The sequence below is a fragment of the Sphaeramia orbicularis genome, chromosome 5 (assembly GCF_902148855.1).
Source record: "Sphaeramia orbicularis chromosome 5, fSphaOr1.1, whole genome shotgun sequence".
NCBI classification, from domain to species: Eukaryota; Metazoa; Chordata; class Actinopteri; order Kurtiformes; family Apogonidae; genus Sphaeramia; species Sphaeramia orbicularis.
The window spans coordinates 35,244,864-35,266,655 of NC_043961.1; the positions used below are offsets into that span (position 1 = coordinate 35,244,864).

At 36.8% G+C, this 21,792-nt stretch overlaps 2 protein-coding genes across 4 annotated transcripts in view; one reads left to right on the top strand and one right to left on the bottom strand.

Moving 5' to 3' along the window:
- Positions 1-688: 688 nt before the first annotated feature.
- On the bottom strand, positions 689-4,734 carry mrps16 (mitochondrial ribosomal protein S16). 2 transcript variants are annotated; one of them, XM_030135482.1, is made up of 4 exons: positions 4,628-4,734; positions 4,322-4,355; positions 1,434-1,700; positions 689-984 (listed from the first exon to the last, which is right to left on the bottom strand). In XM_030135482.1, exons 2-4 carry the CDS (start codon positions 4,332-4,334, stop codon positions 845-847), a joined length of 420 nt encoding a protein of 139 aa, XP_029991342.1. In that variant the 5' UTR covers positions 4,335-4,355; positions 4,628-4,734; the 3' UTR covers positions 689-844. The 2 variants fall into 2 exon arrangements, with proteins under 2 accessions (XP_029991342.1, XP_029991341.1); XM_030135481.1 differs by having other exon boundaries at positions 4,322-4,353; positions 4,581-4,734.
- Positions 4,735-17,156: 12,422 nt separating this feature from the next.
- pax7a (paired box 7a) overlaps positions 17,157-21,792 on the top strand; it is a 46,552-nt gene continuing 41,916 nt past the window's right edge. Inside the window, exons 1-4 of one of the 2 annotated variants that reach the window (XM_030135527.1) lie at positions 17,157-17,642; positions 18,919-19,154; positions 19,948-20,092; positions 20,500-20,628. In XM_030135527.1, the coding sequence (XP_029991387.1) occupies positions 17,555-17,642; positions 18,919-19,154; positions 19,948-20,092; positions 20,500-20,628 (598 nt within the window). In that variant the 5' untranslated portion in view covers positions 17,157-17,554. The remainder of the gene's footprint in view (positions 17,643-18,918; positions 19,155-19,947; positions 20,093-20,499; positions 20,629-21,792) is intronic. The other variant, XM_030135528.1, reaches the window with a different exon arrangement.

The following is a 21,792-nucleotide window of genomic DNA, read 5'->3' on the forward strand; positions in this document are numbered from 1 at the left end:
ATGAACTTGTACAGTTGATCTCTGTGTTTTAATCTATTCTTTATTCTTTTATTTTGGTTTTTATTTATTCTTCTGTACAGCAATTTGGTCCACTGCAGTTGTTTTAAAGTGCTTTACAAATAAAGTTGGATTAGATTGGATGTGAAGAAATTGCCTGTTTAAGGTTACAAACAGACCTGGTTGTTTTTATGAAGTACTGATATCAGTGTTGCATTTATCATGCACATTAAGTCTGTTATGAAGAGTTTACTTACAATTCATACAAAAGCAGTGTAACCGGCGTGTGTCTATATTTTAGTCTGTAAATATTCAGTCTTTGAAAAAAATAAAACCTGCTAGGTCGAGGAGATGCCATTATGAACACCTAAACGCATGTGTGACGTTTTTTTAATCAGAGAACAGTTTACAGAGGTTGCCCAACCATTACCTGCCAATAAGGGTGGAGAATGAAGTATGCCAATAGTCATATCAACACACCCACCCTCTACTGATTCCTTTGTTTTTTGTTTGACATTATTGTCATTCATTATTGATTAATGTGTGCACTTTCAAATACAAGTAGGTGACAAATGAGGGAGGACTGACGACAAAGGTCATGAGTCAAGTTCATAGAAAATGTAACTTTCATTTCTTCCTGTGAGTTGTCTGTAAAAAGGACTGTGTTCAATAACCAGAATGAAACTGAACATTATGAATTAATAGAACATGATTTTAATATGAATTCTTCACAGCAACTACTGAAGCACTTAGATACAGTCTCTGTGAGTAGTCTTTTCAGTGTGTCAGGAAACAAAGTGGTCAGTTCTCTTTCCAAATGTCTGTGACATCCTTTAGTAGTGGACAGTCACACTTCAGCCTGTTGCTGTCCTTCCTCCACACCTTCTGCTGCTGCTGCTGTGGATGTTTCTGTCTGCTCTGCTTGGGCTCTGCGGCGCTCAGCTTCTGTTATTGTCATGGGATGCAGGGGAAAGAATCCTGATAAACCTGATAGAAAGAGAAAAGTGATGTAAATACACCATCATTCACTACATGCTTTCCAAACATTTCCAGTGACTGACATATTTTAACAGACTTCACGTGCTGAAACATAGTGTAAGTAATTCTCTTTAAGAAATTATTCCATAACTGAAATCTTCACTTAACAACCACCAGACAACCATGTATTACACATATGTTGAGGCGTATTTACTTTTTCTCTCAAGTAGAGGGTGTTAACGCGGTACTTAATAATACAAAATGTCAGTGACTAGTAAATACAAATAAATATATCTCAAGATGAACATCATCTAAAAGGTGCAGCTAAAAAAAGCCACAGATGGACCTCCTTCATTAAACAGCTTATTATGGGCGACACAAAAGTATGGAATGCCTGAGAATTAAATTGTGCAACACAGATCCACCTTAAAAGAACAGCTCATGTCTTGAATACACACCTAGAAGTTTGGCCACTGGCTTTGTCGGATGTGCGCCACAGCCGATCCAGTATTTAATTCGATCGAAGTTGAAGCTGACAAGTTTTTCATTGTAGATGTTAGGAAGGGGGTCATAGGTGCCCAGCTGCTCTAAATATTTCCCATCTCTTGCCCTTTTATTGTAAGCTGCCACGATACGATAAAAGGGTCTGTTAGACTGATTGTGGCCTGCAAGAGCCAGTCGGATGACAACGTGACCCCCATGGTAATTCTTTAGAAGGAGTGATGCTGCAAAAGAAAAAGAGCACAATAAGCAATCTCACAAATGAAAAGAGCTTTGTCATCCACTGCTGCTGTACACATAATGGTAAAAAAAAAATAATAACTCCATCTCTGCAAGATTTTAAAGCTATAATGTCATAGGCTTAAAATGTGTAGTTCAAGCACATTTCTGAAGAGCAAACATGATATGTTGTGTACGTCACAGACTACAGATAAATTCTCAGCAAACACTAGTTTTCCTCCCTCTCCTCTGGTTTCATTGTGCTTCAGTTAAAAGCCTTTTAAGCAGGGAGGGGAGAAAGTGGCATAGTAGTCAACGGTTTATCACTTGCCTTAGTTCAATTTTTCTCTCTTGTAACCTGTCATCTGTATTTTATGAGTTTGAGCTTGGAGTGTTTGTCAGACCACACCTGTTTGTTCCAACTCCTGTGGGTAGATTTTCAATATTTGACACAAAGCAAAAATTACCAACCAACCACCTTCACACAATGGATTTATAAATTATTTTTCTTCATTAAACTGGAGAAAAAAAACATCTGAAAGGGCCTCTATAAATGTCTTAACGTCTTGCCATTAAAAAAATATACAGTTGCCTGCAGCTTCAATGTAATATTAATTTAATCAGTTCATAATTTTTATACTATTACAGTTTTGTGTGTACACACATGAATGTGTATACATACAGGGTGGGGAAGCAAAATTTACAATATTTTGAGGCAGGGATTGAAAGACAGTGTATGACCAATTAGTTTATTGAAAGCCATGAGAATTTATTTGCCACAAGAAAATTGACATAATAGAAAATGTTTTTATTCTATGTGTCCTCCTTCTTTCTCAATAACTGCCTTCACACGCTTCCTGAAACTTGCGCAAGTGTTCCTCAAATATTGGGGTGACAACTTCTCCCATTCTTCTTTAATAGTATCTTCCAGACTTTCTCGTAATAGTTTTGCTCATAGTCATTCTCTTCTTTACATTATAAACAGTCTTTATGGACACTCCAACTATTTTTGAAATCTCCTTTGGTGTGACGAGTGCATTCAGCAAATCACACACTCTGACATTTGCTTTCCTGATTACTCATATGGGCAAAAGTTTCTGAAAATGTATGGATAATAGTGTTAAATATGATTATGACATCAATATATGTTTGGTTTCAAAACAATTGACGTAGTGCCTGCTGAGAAAAAACAACTAAATGTTCATTGTAAATTTTGCTTCCCCACCCTGTACACACTGGAATAATTTTTGTTTTCAGACACTTCCCTCTTTTTTATTCCTAATTATACATATCAGTAATCACCTTTGACCAGGTGCAATTATTACTTAATTAGTTCCAGTTACACTTTATCGATCAAGAATAAATCACATCGCCCCTATCATTTCACAAGAGGAGGTAAAAATATTCAAACTTAATGGAAAACAATGTATTTGATACTCTTGTTACTTGATACTCTTCTTGCCCAAAATTAACTTGGTCATTTCCATTATTTCAATGATACTGTCCCCATCTCACTATTTGGTAGCTCTGTCTAATATGACTTCTCTCATTAAGCCTAAGTATTTGAGACTGCCCTTGTTTTGATAAGCATATTTCTTTGTATTATATACATGGGCCTGGTCAAGCGAAAGTGAACATCAGGGTCAATTTCTTTTTTCTCTACAACAAAATTTTTGATTACTCAGCATGAAAGACATATATCTCTAATTTCTAAAACTGTGTTTATTTAATTTGTACCTGAATTACAACTGGATATATAAGAAAATATATTAGAATGCAGTGTAAAATAAGAACAGTACAGGTTGTAAATGAATGTTTACAGCATAAATTCAGAATATAAACAGCAATGTGTAAATAAATATGTTCAAAATACATGCCTGTGTCTATAATGTTATATTTCATAATAATCTAAACTATATTGATTTTGAATGTTATTTATTATTTAAAAAAAAAAAACAGCAGAAAGATGTGTATTAAATATAGTGATGAAACATCTCACCAAAGACTGATAATTTTATCAGTATCTTAATAAAATTTTTGATTACTACTCTGGTGCATCACACTGAACAAACAACTCACTCAGTTACTTTTTTGGATCCTCACTCCGTTACCATGAATTAATGTCTTTTAAAACTAAAATAAAAATGATGATAGTTTCATTTTTGGACATAAGTACACTCATATATAAAGAAAAGTGTGGTATGCTAAATCTTTGCACCTTTTAGCATTTTTTCCAAACCTTGAATAACTGCTGTATATTTTTCCTTACTCCGTTACTTTTTCAATGACGATAAATTCATGTTTTTATTAAATATGTGGTTACTATTCTTTAATGGAATGCTAAAGTACTTGCTTAGACCTACAATTTGAGTTAATATGGTTGCTGTTAAAATAATTTGTAGAAACAGATATGGAATGATTTGTATTGCTGCACAGTGCTTTCTCACTCCGTTACTCGCTTGGCCAAGCCCACATATGTATCTGTTGTATTTCATTTATTCATTATTGCTGCCTTTTTCTTGTCTTTTCTTAGTGATTATACATGTAGATTCCATATCTATACGGCTAGGTGAATGTAATGATAGATGTAGTTAGGGCATGATGTGTTCCAGTAGTTCGTACTTACATAGATGGACCATGATGCTAGTTTGGAAAACCCTGCAACACAAGAGAAGCACATTTAATTCAGTTAAAATGCGACAAAACGTGCTACTACTAGTCTTTACTGTACGACACATCTTCATTTACTATCAGTGTTTATTAACTGATGAGGACACTGTAACTTAAGCTAGCCTGAGGTAATGCTAAATGCTAAAGCTAACTCAACAGCAGATAGTGTCATCTATCTTCGTGCTGTTTGCACATTAATCACAAAAAAAACATACCTGTAAGGGCGTCAAATGAAGCTACAATTTTCCTCAGATAGGAATCCTTTCAACTTCCCTTCAGGGTTGATATAAATGTGTTTTAATTAGCCTGCATAACGTTTCCCCGAACGGTGATAATGTGACATTTATCAGCGCGCAGCCATATTTAAACAGGAAGTGACGTAACGTATGTGTATCACTACTTCAGTCTGACGCTAGGTGATGCTGTTGCACTGCTCCGTGTTCTCTGCACCACTGGCGTGTGCGACAGAAATACAGCTGTAAGTTTGCTTTTGATATGGTGGTGTTTTATACGGTGACTGAGTTTGTTTTAAAGATGTAACAAGTTGAAGATATGTTAAAATTATTTCTGTAAATTATTGGAAGGTTTGTTAATGTACCTAGAAGAAAAAAATAGACATAGCAATCAAATATATGTGTTTGTTGGTCAGAGGCAGCAGCAGAAGGCTACAAAGTGTTCACATAAATAAGATCTACAGTAGTAACACCGTGTGTATAATACTGATTATAAACAGTAGGAACAGCAGAAGTGGTGATTATACAGAATCATTCCGTTCCATTGAACTAAATTGTTTGGGGTGTATTGTTTAACCTTCTAGTTAATCAATACAAACTGTGGGTTGTGGCCCCTAAACTACTTTTTCATGTAGTTATTTTCATTTTCATCATTATTGTTTTTACAGGTAATCTGCAGTTGTATTTTAACTGTTTGAAGTGGAACAAATGTGTGCTCTTTTTTAGATTAATAAAATAACATGTTTCTACATTTCACCAACTGATTGTCGCTGTTTGAAGGAGAATGTGAAATAATGTTTTGATGTGAATATACAATACCTTATTTAGTCAAAATGCTGCACTGGACTACTCATGAGAAATAGAAATTAGATTAAATACTGACTTAAATGCCTCAAATTTGTGTTTTCTATACTTGTGTTAATGAAAAAAAGGCCTTTACACTATTTGTGATTTTGCACTTACTGTACTGGCTAAAAATGAGTGAATGTACATGTTGAAAAGGCATTAAATGCAATGCTTTAAATACATAAGTCTGCTGTTTTCTATTTTTACTGATGGTTGTATGGTCAGATTAATATCAGAGCATAATTAAAACCAAACCATATGTTAAATTTCTACTTAGTTAAAGTGGTCTGTCACTGTTCATTAGCCTTTTTGTCAGTTTTTTTTTTCTGTCTTATGGCATCAACGCACTGAGAATTAAATGTACTCAGTTTCCACTGTCGATCTGAGCAGAGATGAAACACTGATTTCCTGAGCGTGGTCATGAATCCAGGGGTCATCGGTCTGCCTGATGTCGTTTGAGTGCGCAGAGATTTCTGCCCACTGGAGACCCAGCCCCCACCCCCCCACCCCCACCCACTCCTCTTGGAACATGATGATTTCACACTCCTGTTGTGAAAAGCTTGTTTTTCCTGTGTGTGTGTGTGTGTGTGTGTGTGTGTGTGTGGCTGTGTGTGTGACAAACACATGGTTTTCTGCAAGGAGAGGTCATTGAAGATACACAAAAGAAACAAGGCCTTGTTTGCAATTCTGAAAATATATTACTGTCCCGGCGTGACTCTCAATACATAAAGTCAGTTCTGACTTTTAACTGATTACAGATTAAATAGTCGAACGTTCTTATAATTCTTATAAATCTATTTGAATCTTATATCTGTTTTCACATGTATTTCAATATTCATATGCGCACATGTGTAGTCTTGCATATTTCCCCTTGTGCAGTGTTGCAGAAACCATATATTTTCTCACTGTAATAATAATAATAATAATAATAATAATAATAATAATAATAATAATAATAATAATAATGAATAAGCAAATACAACAAAAAATCTTGAATAACTGAAATCAAAAGTGCAGAAGTCACCAGTTACTATACAGTATCTTACACAAATGTAAGTACCTGATTAAATCACTCAATACACATCCACTTATAGCTCTAATTGAACAGAATAACAGGATTACAAGCTTATTAGTTTAGAAAGATGTCAAAACTTTGGCAGTTTGGTTTCACAGAAATGATTTAAGTAACCAAATGAACATCATTATTCAAAACATTTTCTTCTCACCAACCAGAGCTGAAATTCAGGAGGAAGGCGTCAATATTAAGTTGACCACGTTTCTCTGGAAAAATCTGAAAATGAATAGAGGCTTTACACAGCTAGGCAGCAAACAAAATGCATCTTACATGGTAAATCAGCAATGCGTGATTATCTGAACAGTGACATTGATTCTAGTTGTGGCTCAGTCTCTCGTGAGGACCCCATGCTCTTTGGGATACCAAGACAAGTTGTTCCTCTTCTAATCATCTGTGACAGTTCAGTTAGAGACGCTCAGATGACCAGATATTTTACCAGGAAAAAAGCAAGAGGAGGCTCCTTTAAGTCAAGCTCTAGACCTTAGAGTCGAAGATGTCTGAATTTAATTTGATTATGTGGTAGATTCCACTAATGTCTTATAAACACTAAGCTTTGTCTTCAACCACTGTCACTACATCAGCAGGAGAAAGAGTCGTGGGTTACTATATGATCTTGGTCTTAGTATGTCTTTACACATTATTTGTTATTGATTTTTTGAAAAGGATAATAATGATGGGATGCATGTCCATCATTGTTATTTGACCAAACATATATACATTTCAAAACAAAACAAAACAGAAATATGGTTTTCTTGAGAGTTATATTGTAGATTATTGTTTGTGTTTTTTAATCCATAGAGACTGAGCACTATTTTTTTGTGACCTCCAAATGAATTTTGTCCTCATCTAACATTTCCCAAGTGATATATTGCCATTTATTATCATGTTACCCTCAGCACTTTGCATTTTTCAGTGAAAATCATGTATTTTCCTATATTCAATTTACACATCATGGAGCTGTTCTTAAAAGCTCAGAGTAAATTCAAATATTATTATATTAGAACAGAGAAAAAACTGAAGAAAAGTGAGTTTTTAGACAAAATATATAATTAACTGAATGTAAAAACAATCAAATTATATGAGTTTTATTGATGAATTAATGTTTCAGAAGATGATGCTGTTTCTGTGTTCACTACAGAGCCTTTGAATGTCCAAATAGGTCATATGTGATAACAATGAAAAGCTGAGAAACTGCATTTTACCTGAATGATTTCAGTGTATTCATAGGATTACTGGTTCAAAAGTTATTATACATTTTAGATCAGTGGGTGTTGGTCGCTGGCAGCTGAAAAGAGCAAAGACTGCACAACACATTCTTAGTCTTGCGGGGTTTGAATTTACATGAACAAACGGGAAAATCTCGAGTTCCTTCCAGATTACTTGAAGAGATGTCCCTGAGTCCCCTGTCCTGAAATGTTAACACGACGTGAAAGACACAGCTGAGGTGAATTTTTACTTCTTGTCTGTGAAAAATGCAAACACCACAAAAACATAACACCAGGAATTATATCTGGGTCTTTGTGTTAACCACTGAATCCCACCAGCCTCTTTAACGGCTTAAACTGTTTTATGCTACTTACATTTGACCACCATTTTTCCATCATGTAATACATTTTCTAAGGTAGATTATCAGGGAGACAACAGACCAATATGTTTAACTGAATGAGAAGTTTTTCAGAGGGCTCTTTAGTAATCAGATTATCATAACATGCGCTGGTGTGTTTCCCTTTTGAAACCTCCACATCCATGTATCTTATCTTATCATATACCAAACTGTCAAAGTTTTATGAGCCATGTTAACAGCTTTGTGATAATTTAATTTTCAGATAATTTGTTGGGTTTATATGGTTTATTAGGATTAAGGAATGAGAGAATATTTCCACCCATAAATAAACAGCAATTGGCTCAGTTTGTGTTAAAATTTTGTAGATGAGTTTTCACAGGATGGACTCTTTATCTCCATGACTTTAGATATCTGACACATCAGCTGCTATTATAACAATGTGAGTACTTTCATATCTTATTGCAGGCTTGGATCTAGTGTAAAATATGCTCTGTTATTGTGAGGTTTCAAGAACAAATGCATGCACTGCAAAAATCCAAACTTACCAAGTGTATTTTTCTCATTTCTAGTCAAAATATCTCATCGCACTTAAAATATGACATAATCACCTAAAGAGTAACTTTTCAGTGAGATATAAGAACTTATTTTTGGACAATAGATCCTGAAAATCTTATTTCAAGAACTCTTACCAAGATAATTTTCACTTGTTCCATTGGAAGATTTATTTTGCTTTTATTCAAAATATTTTGCTTAATTCAAGCAATGAAACAGATGAAAATGATCTTGGTAAAATTTCTTGAAAGAAGATTTTCAAGATCTATTGTCTTAAAAATAAGTTCTTATTTCTCACTGAAAAATTACTCTTTAGGTGATTATGTCTTACTTTAAGTGTGATGAAATGTTTTGACTAGAAATGAGAAAAATATACTTGATAAGATTTAGATTTTTTCCAGTGTGTAAATTTACATCTAGAAATGCATTTTAAATGTGTGCATTTTTCAACCAAATGGAAGTTTTATGTTTTAGCTTTGAGATAAACAGCACATGCAGATGATTCTCTGTTCTCTTAGTCAGTATAATAGATCTTTTCAATCACAGACACCGTGTGACTTGGTGTCTGTAAGCTCTTTGTGATGCCTCCTGCTTTTTTAAGCATCTGTGTCCAGCTTCAGCAGAGATAGACGTTATGGTTGCAGAGAGCACCTAATGGAAAGGCAGGATTCGGTCACAGATGGAGGGTCAAGTGATTTCCCTTCTCTGGAAGGATCTTTCAGATGGTTGTGGTGAGACTAATTGTGATAGCATGCAAAATGGAGGCATTACTTTTTATCTTCATTAACAAAGAAGCTTTTTCTTTTTCTGTTACTTTTTTTTTTTTTTTCAAGATTTGTCTACTCTTGCTGCAGTTTGATTCAAGCAAAAATATCTTGTGTTCTTTCAAAATGAGACTTGTGGTGAATTGTGACTTGGTCACTGGTTTGGTGTGTTTCAGAGTGAATAATGAAGACAACCTATTTTATGTGATAATATTGTTTTATCCTGATTCTCAATTGGATGTTGAGTAAGACTTGCCGTTATTAAAGCTTTTATTTGTTGTTAATTCTGTTGTGAGAGTGTTACTTTTCCACTCTAGTCTCACTGTAGATGCAAAAGTATATGTACTGCAGTTTTACCCACACCGCACTACAGTAAGAAGTAATTTTTTATTTATCAGATGCTGTGTCATTGCAGTACTGCACTTTCAGAATCAGAATCAGAATGAACTTTACTGCCCAGTAAATTTTCACACACAAGGAATTTTGTCTTGGTGTATCAGAGAAAAATGATATTAATAACAATAAACATTAAACAAAGATACACACAGTAATAAAATATGTACAAAAAATGCAAATGTGGCAGAGGAACATACATTTAAATATTGTATATTACAAAATTAAAATCCAACGAGAAATACAATCTGTAAGAGTGTGAAAAATATAGTAAATAGTCAGTCAGATCATAATAAAGTATGTGTTGTACAGTTCAGTTCATAATTTTCCGAGGATGTAAAATGTGAACAATCTGCACAATTATTAAAACTAAAGACCCTCCACATTTTAACTACATGCTGTGTTATACAGGATTATAAGTGATGGAAAATGACATTTTAATAGTTTTAGTGGTTTGTAAACAGTGTCAAAGTGAGTATTGACGTTTATAACCTAATCTACTCATATTCGTCCTTATTTTTTTTTCTTATTGCACTGACGTTTGGATTCTTCCTTTTTCAACAAGAAGCAGAAATAAGTTACGATGTGAACCCATCGCTTAAGAATCTGCTTTGACACAGGTGCCTTAAAAACAACTTTCAAACACAACGTCATGCTTTACATTATGAGACTTTTAAGAGCCCGTTGTAGGAGACGGGGCAAAGGGATAGTGCTGGTTAAAAGTAATATATGGTTTCAATTCAGTTAGCGCATCACATTGTGCTTCCTGCTATAAGGGGTCGTGGCCTGTTTCCTGTGCTGCTCTCCCCAGACCTCTGCTGGCAGAGCTGAAACGGCAGAGCCACACTGGTAGGTTGTGTGAGAGGACAAGTGGATTTGGCATGCACATCAGAGCGTGATACCCAAGCATTTTGGTCCTATCACATGCCACACACACTCACACTCACACAAGCACACAAGTACAACACACACACACAGAGCATTCTTGGTCGTGTAAAATGGATTGTAACACTGGCCACTGTAATAAAATGATGCCAGCAACCCACAGTATTCCTTTACAGCCAAACTCACTAAAGGTTTCAATGTCCAGTGATGTTGTTACAACATGAAAAGGAGTTTTAACAACTGTATTTTTTTTTTTTTTTAATTTTGCAAATAATCTGTCTCCTTCTTGTTTTTTTTTTTTTTTCTGATTTGCACATGGTGAGTGTTTAATGTACTGGACACAGCTTTAATTAATTTACATTTTACATCATTTGACCAATAATGTTCTAATCGGTAAAAAAAAAAGAAAAAAAAAAAAAGAAAAACAACCCTTCAGTTTGTGCTCTAGTCAAGTCTTTGAAGGGATTTGGAGGAAAGTGACAAATATTATCAAGGACACATTCCTCCAATATGCCTCTTTACTGATTTCGTCTCAGACATGTTTATACATGCTTTAGGGAAATCTGTTGATCTGTGATCTTTCTCATTTAGCTGTAAGTGTAACCTGTTTATTGAAAACACAGTAGCAACACAGGGATTACTCTGTAATGATACCCTTTCCTGCACAAACTGACACTAAACCAGGAGCAGCCTTATCTTAGGGACATCGTAGGCGGCCATGACTTGTTATACACCATTTAAAATGTTGCATTATCTCCATGCGTTTGTGGCGGTCGGAGGCGAATCATCAAAGACACGAGATCAGCGGTTGGCTGTGACATGGTACCTTGTTTATGCACAACTCAAAGTAGCAGGCATCTTATTAAACTCTAACGACTCCAACGCCATCCTTACATAAACATACTGTATGTTCACCCTGAAACAAGCCTCTGTTGCCCATGCACGGAGTATGTGATTCGTATGACGTTAAAACAGAAAGGGCTGCCTCTTTAGTTTTGCATTGTGTTAAACTGAAGACGACAGGTGAGCTCTGCTGTGGGGTGATAAGAGCCTGGGGCCAAACACACAACAGGTTTTGTAACATATTGTTTAGAGAGGATAAAGGAGCTGTTGCATGTCCTCTGGGGACACTGAAGAGACGACAGCCATCATCAGCGCTTTGTCATGCGCCTTGAATTTTCTACTTATTTGTTCTCAGTTACTTCCTGCCTTTAAAGTGTGACATTGTGCTTATTTTGGTACTCTTAGTCGTGTGCTACACTGTCTGTCTTTCGTCCACTATTTCTGTTCGTCATCCTCTTGGCCCCTGGTGATCCACCTAAATTTGCAGCCTCGGTCTTCCTTCCCCAGACTTCTATCTACAAGTGTCACATCACTACTTTGCACTGCTTGTGCCAAGTGAAGGTGTTATTTAGGATACACAGAATTCACACTATAATCAGCAGTGACAGGATGTCACCCACTCTGCCACAGATCAACCCCCAGCCCACTGCTTCCACCCCTGCACCCACCTGCACCCGTCCAGATGAGTCTGCCTGTTGGTGTGATGTCACCCGCACACACCACTCATTTCCACAGACTTGTGCTCTCTGCAGAACGGATCAGCCACTTGATGGTGTTGCAACAAGGTGGTAACATTTCCCCTTCTCCTCAGCTAAGCCTGATATGACTGTGATGCCTTCTCTTTTTTACCAGTTTTAGCATCTTGAGGTTTGTTCTCAGGTATCTTGGTCCAGTTTGTCCTCCCTCTCCTACCTTTGACCTTTTTGAAAGTCCAGAGAGACCTTCCTTCTCTGACGGGCCTTTGGCGGTGTTTTGATCACTGGTTGAGTTATAGACGTTTCCACAACTCATAACTCAGACTCTAGAGTCAGATGTCGACAAAACATATGTTGTTGTTCCTTTCTTCTACCACACATTGTGTGAAGAGGGTTCTACAAAGGAAAGAGTTAGGTTGTTGAACATATTGTGCTCTAAACAGTGGTTTTTAAATTTCCTCCCTACTTCTTATTTAATTTGGATGATTTCGGAGGTCTGAATGGGGAAGCGTTTACCGTACTGGTGTGGTAGCAGAGTGTCAGGGTGTGTGTCAGTCCTGTGTTTGAGGCTGACCAGTGACATTTGTTATACATTCAATGCTTATCTTTGCTGTCTTTTTGAAGGCAAAAATATTCCAAAATGTTTCAAGTTTTTTACTAAATGTTTGCATTTCCATCCCTTTCATCTTCTTGGCCACACAGATTCATCTCTCCTGGGCACAAAACCTCTGCTGTAAAGGATGATTTCAGAACTGGCCTGCAGTGCAGGGCTGTGTAAAATGGGTTCCTCTGTTGTTCTTTTAAGGATTTATTACATTTTCCAAACCAGCTGCCTTTCCTTTGCATCACTTTATTTTATTATACCACCGTGTTTCTTACATGCATTGTATACAACCATATCAGCTAGGTGGAGACTGGACAGTGGGAGTTGAAACAAGGTTCAAATGCAGACTAACTCTTTCCAAATGAGGGTGAGGAATGCCTGTGTTCTTGTTTTCCTTTTACCCAAATATCACTTTGTCAGACCCTGAATGCCTGTTTAGAGCTCCTTTCAGTGCCACACGTAAGAAGATGAATATCTAAAGCCACCTTTCCTGAATCAGAACTACAACTCAAAGTAAGCTTGTCATTGGTCTCTGCCTGTGAGGGTATTTTATTTGTGCTCTCTATCATGATAACATAATTCCCACAAGGAAGTGATTACATTTTTGGGTAACGCTAAGCAGATGTGAAAACGTCTCAACAAGTAAAAACCAGTGATGTAAGTGAAGAACTTGTCACTGTTAAAGCAGAGTGCTGCACATGCAGAAACTGTCGCCGGCTTCATAAATGGACTTACTGCCCTCTGAATTTACATGATATTGAAAATATGGCCATTCTCATATTAGTGGAAAAATAAGGCCCTAAAAATTTCTGTCTTATAACATTTGAGCTGCAGTTTATCATCGTTGCTGTATTACACACAGAGAGATTTTACATACAGTATACTCTCAGAATTAACACAAATGAAACCAGCCACCATAGAAGGAAAACAGCTGGGGGTTTATCTATGCAACAGTGCAGATTTAAGATTATATATAAACAGCTGCTTGTCAACAAAGAACAGAACTCGCCTTTGGCTTCAGCTTTTTATTTATTTATTTATTTATTTTTAAAGCTTTTTCAGTTTTAATATGACGAAAATGGAAATAGCTTCACGAAGCCGCTGAATTAGTTGATGTTTAAAGATCAGGAACTCCAGAGGAAAGAGCATGGACTGATTTACTGCTGTTCTTTGGATTTGTTAAAGATCTCAGCTATGCCATATGTATGTTACCTTTGTGTTTTAGATTTAACTATCAATTTCCAGTTGAAGACGCAAATAAACAATGAGGTCTACCAACAGAGAAGTTACAAAATTAAGCAGAAACCAACATAAAGTGTCTCATTTGTTTTTGTTTTTTTTTTGTTTGTTTTTTTTTTGGGGGGGGGGTTAGATTAAAATAAACCCCTTATGGTCTGTTGTCTCATTTTTAGGGGGTCTTAGTTAGATTTTAGGACAGTGTTTGTTCCCAGAATAGCGTCAGTCCACCTATGTACTGTCAGTCTAAAGCTGTTGGACAAAAATCTCCAATATGTTAAACTCAATTGAAATCTGTTTCTACTTCATGAGCTGGATTTTATGACACAAATTCTAAAATAAATAATTTTAATAAGCTATATTTAATTTATAATTCATGATGTGCTGCAGTTTCCGCTAAATCCTACTGGAAGATAAAACACTTGTAAAATGTTAGTAAAAAATACTATTTATACACACTTAATGCCTGAACTTCACTCCTTTGCTCCTTTGTTCGGCTCTAAAAAGATAAAACCTAAATTGGTAATGCCGCTCATCAAAGATGTTTTCTCTTTGTGCGGCTCAGTATGAATAACTAAACATTGTGTATAGAGAAAATACATGTAGATAGGAGAGGAAAAAAGTGTTCACCTACAAGCAAAAAAGAAACTTTGGTAATTGCCATAACACAAATAATGAGAGGCTATGTAGGAAAGTGTTTGAAGAGCGGTCCTGATCAAGATAAGATTGGAGACTTTATCATGAGAGAGGAGGTGTTTTTCTGTCTGCTGCAGCTGAGAGGAAACTTAAGTGACAGAGTTACTTATATGAGCCAGACACTAAGCTGAACCCTGCAGAATAAAGCAGGATAAATGCAGTTTAGGCTGTGACCAGGGCTGATGCAGATGCCAGTCCAGGTCAGACAGTCTTTGGGTACAATAACATAATGCACATTTAAGACTGTAAAACTGTTGTTTGAAGCAAGATAAGGTCATGTGAATGTGTCCGACCTGGATTTTCTCATATTTTTAAGTAGGTTAATAATGAACTGATGGAAGTGTGCAGCAGTAGACGCCCACTAGTGGACATGACAGCACCAAGTTTGTGACACCTTGCCCCTGCAATACTTTCATAAGACTGTAGTCCTGAATATAAAAGTCAGACTAAAAGATGCTGCAAGATTGAAACTTGATTATTAAAGTCAAACTACTTCAAACTGAAAAACTTTTTAGAATGAGGCTGATATTTCAGCAGAGCTAAAGATTTGATTCTTTCACTGCAAGCAAAGTAATTGTGAATTTAAGCATATAGTGGTAGAGATAACTGTACAATAAAGTGCGATTAATGAAAAAAAAAAAAAAAAAAACAAAACTGCGATTTTCTTTATTTTTGACTGTTTCATTGAACTATGAAGTTGTTTTTTTTTTTTTCTTTTATAAATGTTCTGCCTCCCGCGTGTCAGGAGTGGAAATCAGGCAAATCATTTTGGATGGAAATGTAACAGCAGATTATAGATCAATAAACTTGAAAGGGAAAATAAATGAAAATATTTATACTACCAGTATTTTAGTCCCATGGCCTGAAAAAAATCACGTCACATATAAATCCATGACAATATGAAAAAAAAAAAAAAAGGAAGCTCTTTATTTGAGGTGTAATTATCAATAGGTGCATAACATATGAAAACGAGGTTAATAATGATTAAAACAACAGAGACAGGTCTTGGTTGAAGACCGCTGATATCTACAGGGGTTTATTTGCTTTTATTATGTGTGTGTCTGTGATTTCAGACACATACCTGCTGCAGCCTGTTGGCCTCAGCCAGACGCGCACAGGGGCTGGGATGTTTGGTTAAAAAACACATTGTATGCTTTCCATAAGAGAAATGTGCTATTGTTTGGATTTCACATGATTGATGCTTGACTTAATCCAGTGCTCTTTGCGCCTTCCCAGGAGGGTGAGGCTGTCTCTTTGTGCCTTTCTGTCCCATGTGAAGCAAACCAAAGCGGGAGAGTGAGGGTCATAGCTATTCGGCAGGGTACCAGATCCTTCCCACCGGCACATCTGCATGTGAAATCGCCATTTCACCCCTCCACACTCCCTAATTGTTGCTAAAATTATTTGTGAAATTGCCTTCCACCAGGAGTGTTTTCCACGGCAATTGTCACACAATTTTATATGCACGGTGGGCCCACAGAGTTGACACATGCACCTCTTCTTTTCTGCCATATGTGCTCTTTTTATTAGAGTTTAATAGTAGCGCATTATTTTTCAACAATTACCTTTAAGCAATTACTCTTGTGTGTACTCCAGGGCAAGTCAACCTGTTGTCATCAATAGCGGGTCGATCCAAATGTTGTAATTACCACAAAAGCTATAGGAGCGATTTAGATGCTCATGCTGCGCGTATTTAGTTAATAGAAAGGTTAACAAGCCAAACGCGTCTTATAGGCGAACCTCCGCAGAGCTGGACCGCTTTTTTTTTGCGCCGCTTTTCACAGACAGCACATCATCAGTTCCCGACTCCAGTTATTTTGACCCCATGAATCTGATCCAAAGGCAGTGATGCACATGAACCCAGGAAGCGCTCTAAGTTTTGTTCAGGATGTTTATGCGGCTGGATTTTATTTTGAGGAGTTGAGTCAGGTTATTGTCAGTGTTGTCAAAGTATGATACGTGCATTATTAGTGCAATTATATTCAAATATATGTTAGAAATAAATGCCTTTTTCTGTTCGACTTTTAGGCATTTGGTGATGTTGTGGTGCACGGTCATTCAGAGTTTATTGTGTTATTTTTAAGAAAGAAAGAAAGAAAGAAAGAAAGAAAGAAAGAAAGAAAGAAAGAAAGAAAGGAGTGCATCCATTTACAGCCTTATTTGTCGCATGTCTATAGTCACTGTTATAGAAGCGGACACTTTGTGAAAAGACTGAATTTAGAATAGCACTTAGATATGATATTTGCACCGGTTTGGTGTGTTGGGATTTAAGAGGGAGGCAGCAGTGAATTAAAAGTGAAATGTGTTGCTCTGATTGGTCGGCTGGCTCCTGGCTAAACCCACTCTCTTTCATCCATAAAAGAAAGGCCAGGGAGCCTATGGGAGCGCTCGGCTGTCTCCTCTTACGACATGCACCAAAGTTGGCCACTTAAACTACTTCCAGCCAGCTAGCAGACATTATACTGAACCCAAACGACACCCAGGGAAAAGAATAACAGTGCATTTTCCAACTCTAATACAATTAACTTCCTGTGTAACACATCCATTTTTGCAGACGTCCCTGTTTGAAGGGGGTAGTGTTTTTTATTTGTCGTTTTTGTTTTTGTTTTTTTATTTTTCATTTTGTGCATCACTTCTTTCCCCCCGGTGGACGGGCTTGTCCAGTTTCATCGCCTGGGATTGGGATTTGACAGCACACCGAGCAGCTTCTTGCAACATTTTTGAAGACCTTCCGCTTTTTTGACTTGGACTTTGTGAGATTTAGCAGGTTCCGAGAGTCTGACTCGGCGTGTTGAGTAGCTACATGATGGCTACTTTACCAGGAACTGTGCCTCGGATGGTGCGCCCTGCGCCAGGCCAGAACTACCCCCGAACCGGCTTCCCTCTGGAAGGTAAGAAAGACAACATCTGTCTGAACTAGTGCTGTGACCAAACGCATCAGTGCACCTCTGTGTCAGCTTGTAGACTGATATTCACAGCGAGCACAGTCTGTTACTGACGACATGCTGGGAAATAAAAAGGTGGGTGAGAAAATACGACCTCCAGTCAGACACGATTAAAGTTAACAAGCTCAAGTCTGACTACATTTCATTTAATATCTCAGAAATGCATGCTTATTTTGCATATTTTCACAGATGCTCATCATCACGTGTTTGCTTGCAGTTCGATATTAGAATATTTTTGTGCATTTGTGTGATAGAATTGTATTTATTTGTAATTGAGGTTTTTACAGGCTGCAACCCACGTGTTAACATTATACATTTATGAATGTAATGATTTTATTCCATAATTTATTTCTGCATAATATTATTTTTTAAATATGTGATATGTGAATCCTAAAAATGCAGTGATGATGATGATGATGATGATGATGATGATGATAATAATAATAATAACCATGGGCCTCTGCAAATCATCCTTCATGTTAAAACTGCATCTAACATAATAAATTCTGCGACCAAACAAGCAGGTTTTTTTCTGGATTTTTGTTACTATTTAATTGTGTAGCTTTTGCACCAAAAAAAACAAAAAAACAATCTAATTGGTAATTTATTTTTTTTTCAACTAGGACGCCCACACTCAAGTTGTGTGAACATATGGGCGGAAAAAGATCACTTTGTATTTGCATGCATTTATGGAAACAGTTTTCCCATTACACCCAGTTCGTGCTCAAGTGCCCTGGACTGAAATGGACAAAACCACGTAGCTTGCAAGTTACTCAAGCTCCGGGATTTGTTCAAGTGTCCTGCTGCTGGAAGTGGCAATAATACACACAGCAAAGAGATGGCTCAAAGGATCACATCAATATTTGTACAGCATGACTAGGAATAATCAAGGCGGGAAGTGTCACCCTCTTTAGGTTCTCTTGAATGTGGAATTGGACGCTGAAGTGCCTCGGATGCATCCTGTCAGCCAGACATGACGCGGGATGAATTTGGCACGACGCGCTCTTGAAAATGTATAATATGATAATGTGCGTAAACTGCGTCCCATTAAAAGCCAGTAACACAGCAAACACGGCACCGTTTGATTTTATCACAGGCCAAATATGTAGCCTCATCTTCCTCCACGGAGACACTGAAGTGCTTAAATGAGGATGAGGAAGGATGTGTTGTTTATTTGTTGTTGTTGTTGTTGTTGTTGAGACTTTTATTGTTATTGGTGCAGTATCGACCCCCCTGGGCCAGGGTAGGGTGAACCAGCTTGGCGGCGTGTTCATCAACGGGAGGCCCCTGCCAAATCACATCCGACACAAGATAGTGGAGATGGCCCACCACGGCATCCGACCCTGTGTAATCTCGCGACAACTGCGAGTTTCTCACGGCTGCGTGTCCAAGATCCTCTGCCGGTACCAAGAGACCGGCTCCATCCGTCCGGGGGCCATAGGAGGCAGCAAGCCCAGGGTGAGTGGGATCCATGAACGGGTGGTTTGTGTCACGGCAGCACGTGGAAGGGGGTCAGATGGGCGACAAAAGGGGGGCACGAGCTCTGTGACACCTGAGTGAGCCCAGTAGGATGCAGACCAGCATTCAACCAAAAGATGTCCAGTAATAATAATAATAATGATAATAATAATAATAATAATAATAATAATAATAATAACAACAACAACATGTATTAAGGGTATTCACAATTCATCCCACCTGTAGACTGCAGGCCTTTTATTATGACACACTTCATAATTTTACAAAATATATAATATAATATAATATAATATAATATAATATAATATAATATAATATAATATAATAGCTAAATAAATATGCAGGTACCTGTAACATTCATTGAAAAATCCTTCTTATTTATGAATTTATTAAGTCTGGCGTTGAAAATTAATTTATGATAACATTTATATTACATTTGCAACAATAACAACAAAAAATACATCTCTTTCAATCGTTTTCCCACAATATGGGCTGATGTTACTTTTAATAATAAATGCTTTTCCTATTTATTTTTGCCTGCAGTAAAACACTTACTATCTTCCAATATCCCAATTTACAATAAGACATTACATTTATTTGAGTTCTTTTACTTTTCTGTATTTATGCTGTAATAGTTGTAATAGTCTCAATTAAATCTGTCTAAAATTTCCCCTTTTTCCTCCTCTTCCTGTATTTTTTTTTTTTATTTATTTTATTTTTATTTTTCTTATTTTCTTTATTTTCTACGTGCAACACTTCTTCAAACCTAAAGCAGGTGGCAACTCCTGACGTTGAGAAGAGGATCGAGGAGTACAAGAGAGAAAACCCGGGTATGTTCAGCTGGGAGATCCGGGATAAGCTGCTGAAGGACGGGGTGTGCGACAGAAGCACAGTTCCTTCAGGTGAGGCTTCATCTGGTAAGCTGCACTTTTTTTTTCTTATTACGAGCGAACACTGCAGCCCACTCTGAACACCACTATGAATCCAACATGTTTTAAGCCCCAGTTACTGATAATAAAATGTTTCAGTGTAGCAGGAAGCAGACCTACAGCTGTTTGACCCAGAAAAACCATCCTATAACATTGCTGTGTGGAAAAAAAGTGCCTCTGGTTCTCAACAGCCTATTTAACTCACTGTATTTGAAGTTACATTTGTCTCCTATATGCACATGTTTAATTTAGACATTATTTCCACGTAGCTGCTTCTTTTTCAAACTTTTTTTTTTCCTGTGCTATATCCTTCTAAAAAAATGTATTATAGGATTACTATGGTTCTTTTATGGGTTTTAGGGCTAATCACCCATTTACCTTTTTGTTGCCATTAGTGAGCTCCATCAGCCGCGTTTTGAGGGCCCGATTTGGCAAAAAAGATGACGAGGATGACTGTGATAAGAAGGATGAAGATGGAGAAAAGAAAACAAAGCATAGCATCGATGGCATCCTCGGTGATAAATGTAAGTTAACAGCAGAAAATATATATATATATCTATATGGCCCTGTAACTCCTTTTGTCGTTAATAACTTGTATGTCTGAATTATTATTATTATTATTATTATTATTATTATTATTATTATTATTATTATTATTATTATTTAGAGGTAATTACAGGCTTGTAAGCAGGAAGTAAGTGTTTTTAAATAGACTTCCTACTTTCGTCCTCTTGGGAAATTGTCCCACATCGGAGCTTGCTGCTAAACGCAGAGAATTTATTCCTGCTTTTAACTCCGAGCCAGCAGTTGTTCATTCACTCAATTATTTATGAGAGCCTTGGCAGAAGGTATTTAACTGCAGAAAATTAATTTGTGTAGCGAATTCCTCCTCATTCATTCATTCATTCATTCATTTAACGACCTCTAAACGACAGCTGACAGTTGACCCATTTCACAATCGATGTCAGTTCACTGACATTTCACCACTTGTCACTTAAAGTGGAAATCAATGTTCAGAATATTATTTGCTCTATTAGTAATGCTGCAAGGAGGGGGGGTTGAAATAAAGCTTTGATGCAGGTATGAGCTGTCAGTGTTTGTCAATAGTGTTTACAAGCTCATGATAGTCTATAAAAAAGAATTATTGGCTGTTTTGGTTGGTTGTGATTGGAAGATATTTTGTGCATTTTTAAAATTGAATCAATATAAAACTTTAAATTAAAAAAAGCTGCATTTATTTGTTATTTATTTATGTGTTCTTTAATGCGCTCGGGTGACGCATATTTTTCTTTTTTCTTTTTTTTTTTTTTGTCTTTTTATTCGGTGTTTTTTATTTTTCCTTGGCCAAAAATGCGTAAACACACAGCCTGTAAACCTCCAAAAGGTTGGCTCTTTTGATGATCAAACATGTGTGAATAGGGTTTAGATAAGGATTCACAAAAGAGTCTTTTTTCTGCCTTAAGTTTTTCCAAACTTGAAGATGAACTTCACGAGCAAAACCTCCCCTCCATTGACGCTTTTCTAAAGTGAAGAGTCTGAGGTACAAAAGCAAATCCTGGAAAGCAGGGCAGCGAAAAGGAGAGTACGGACCCGTCCATTCTCATTCAGAAAATCTGGTAAAAGAGAGAGAAAAGTTTGGACAAAGGGCAAGGAGACACATAAAAGGAGATGAATTATTCAGTACGCCC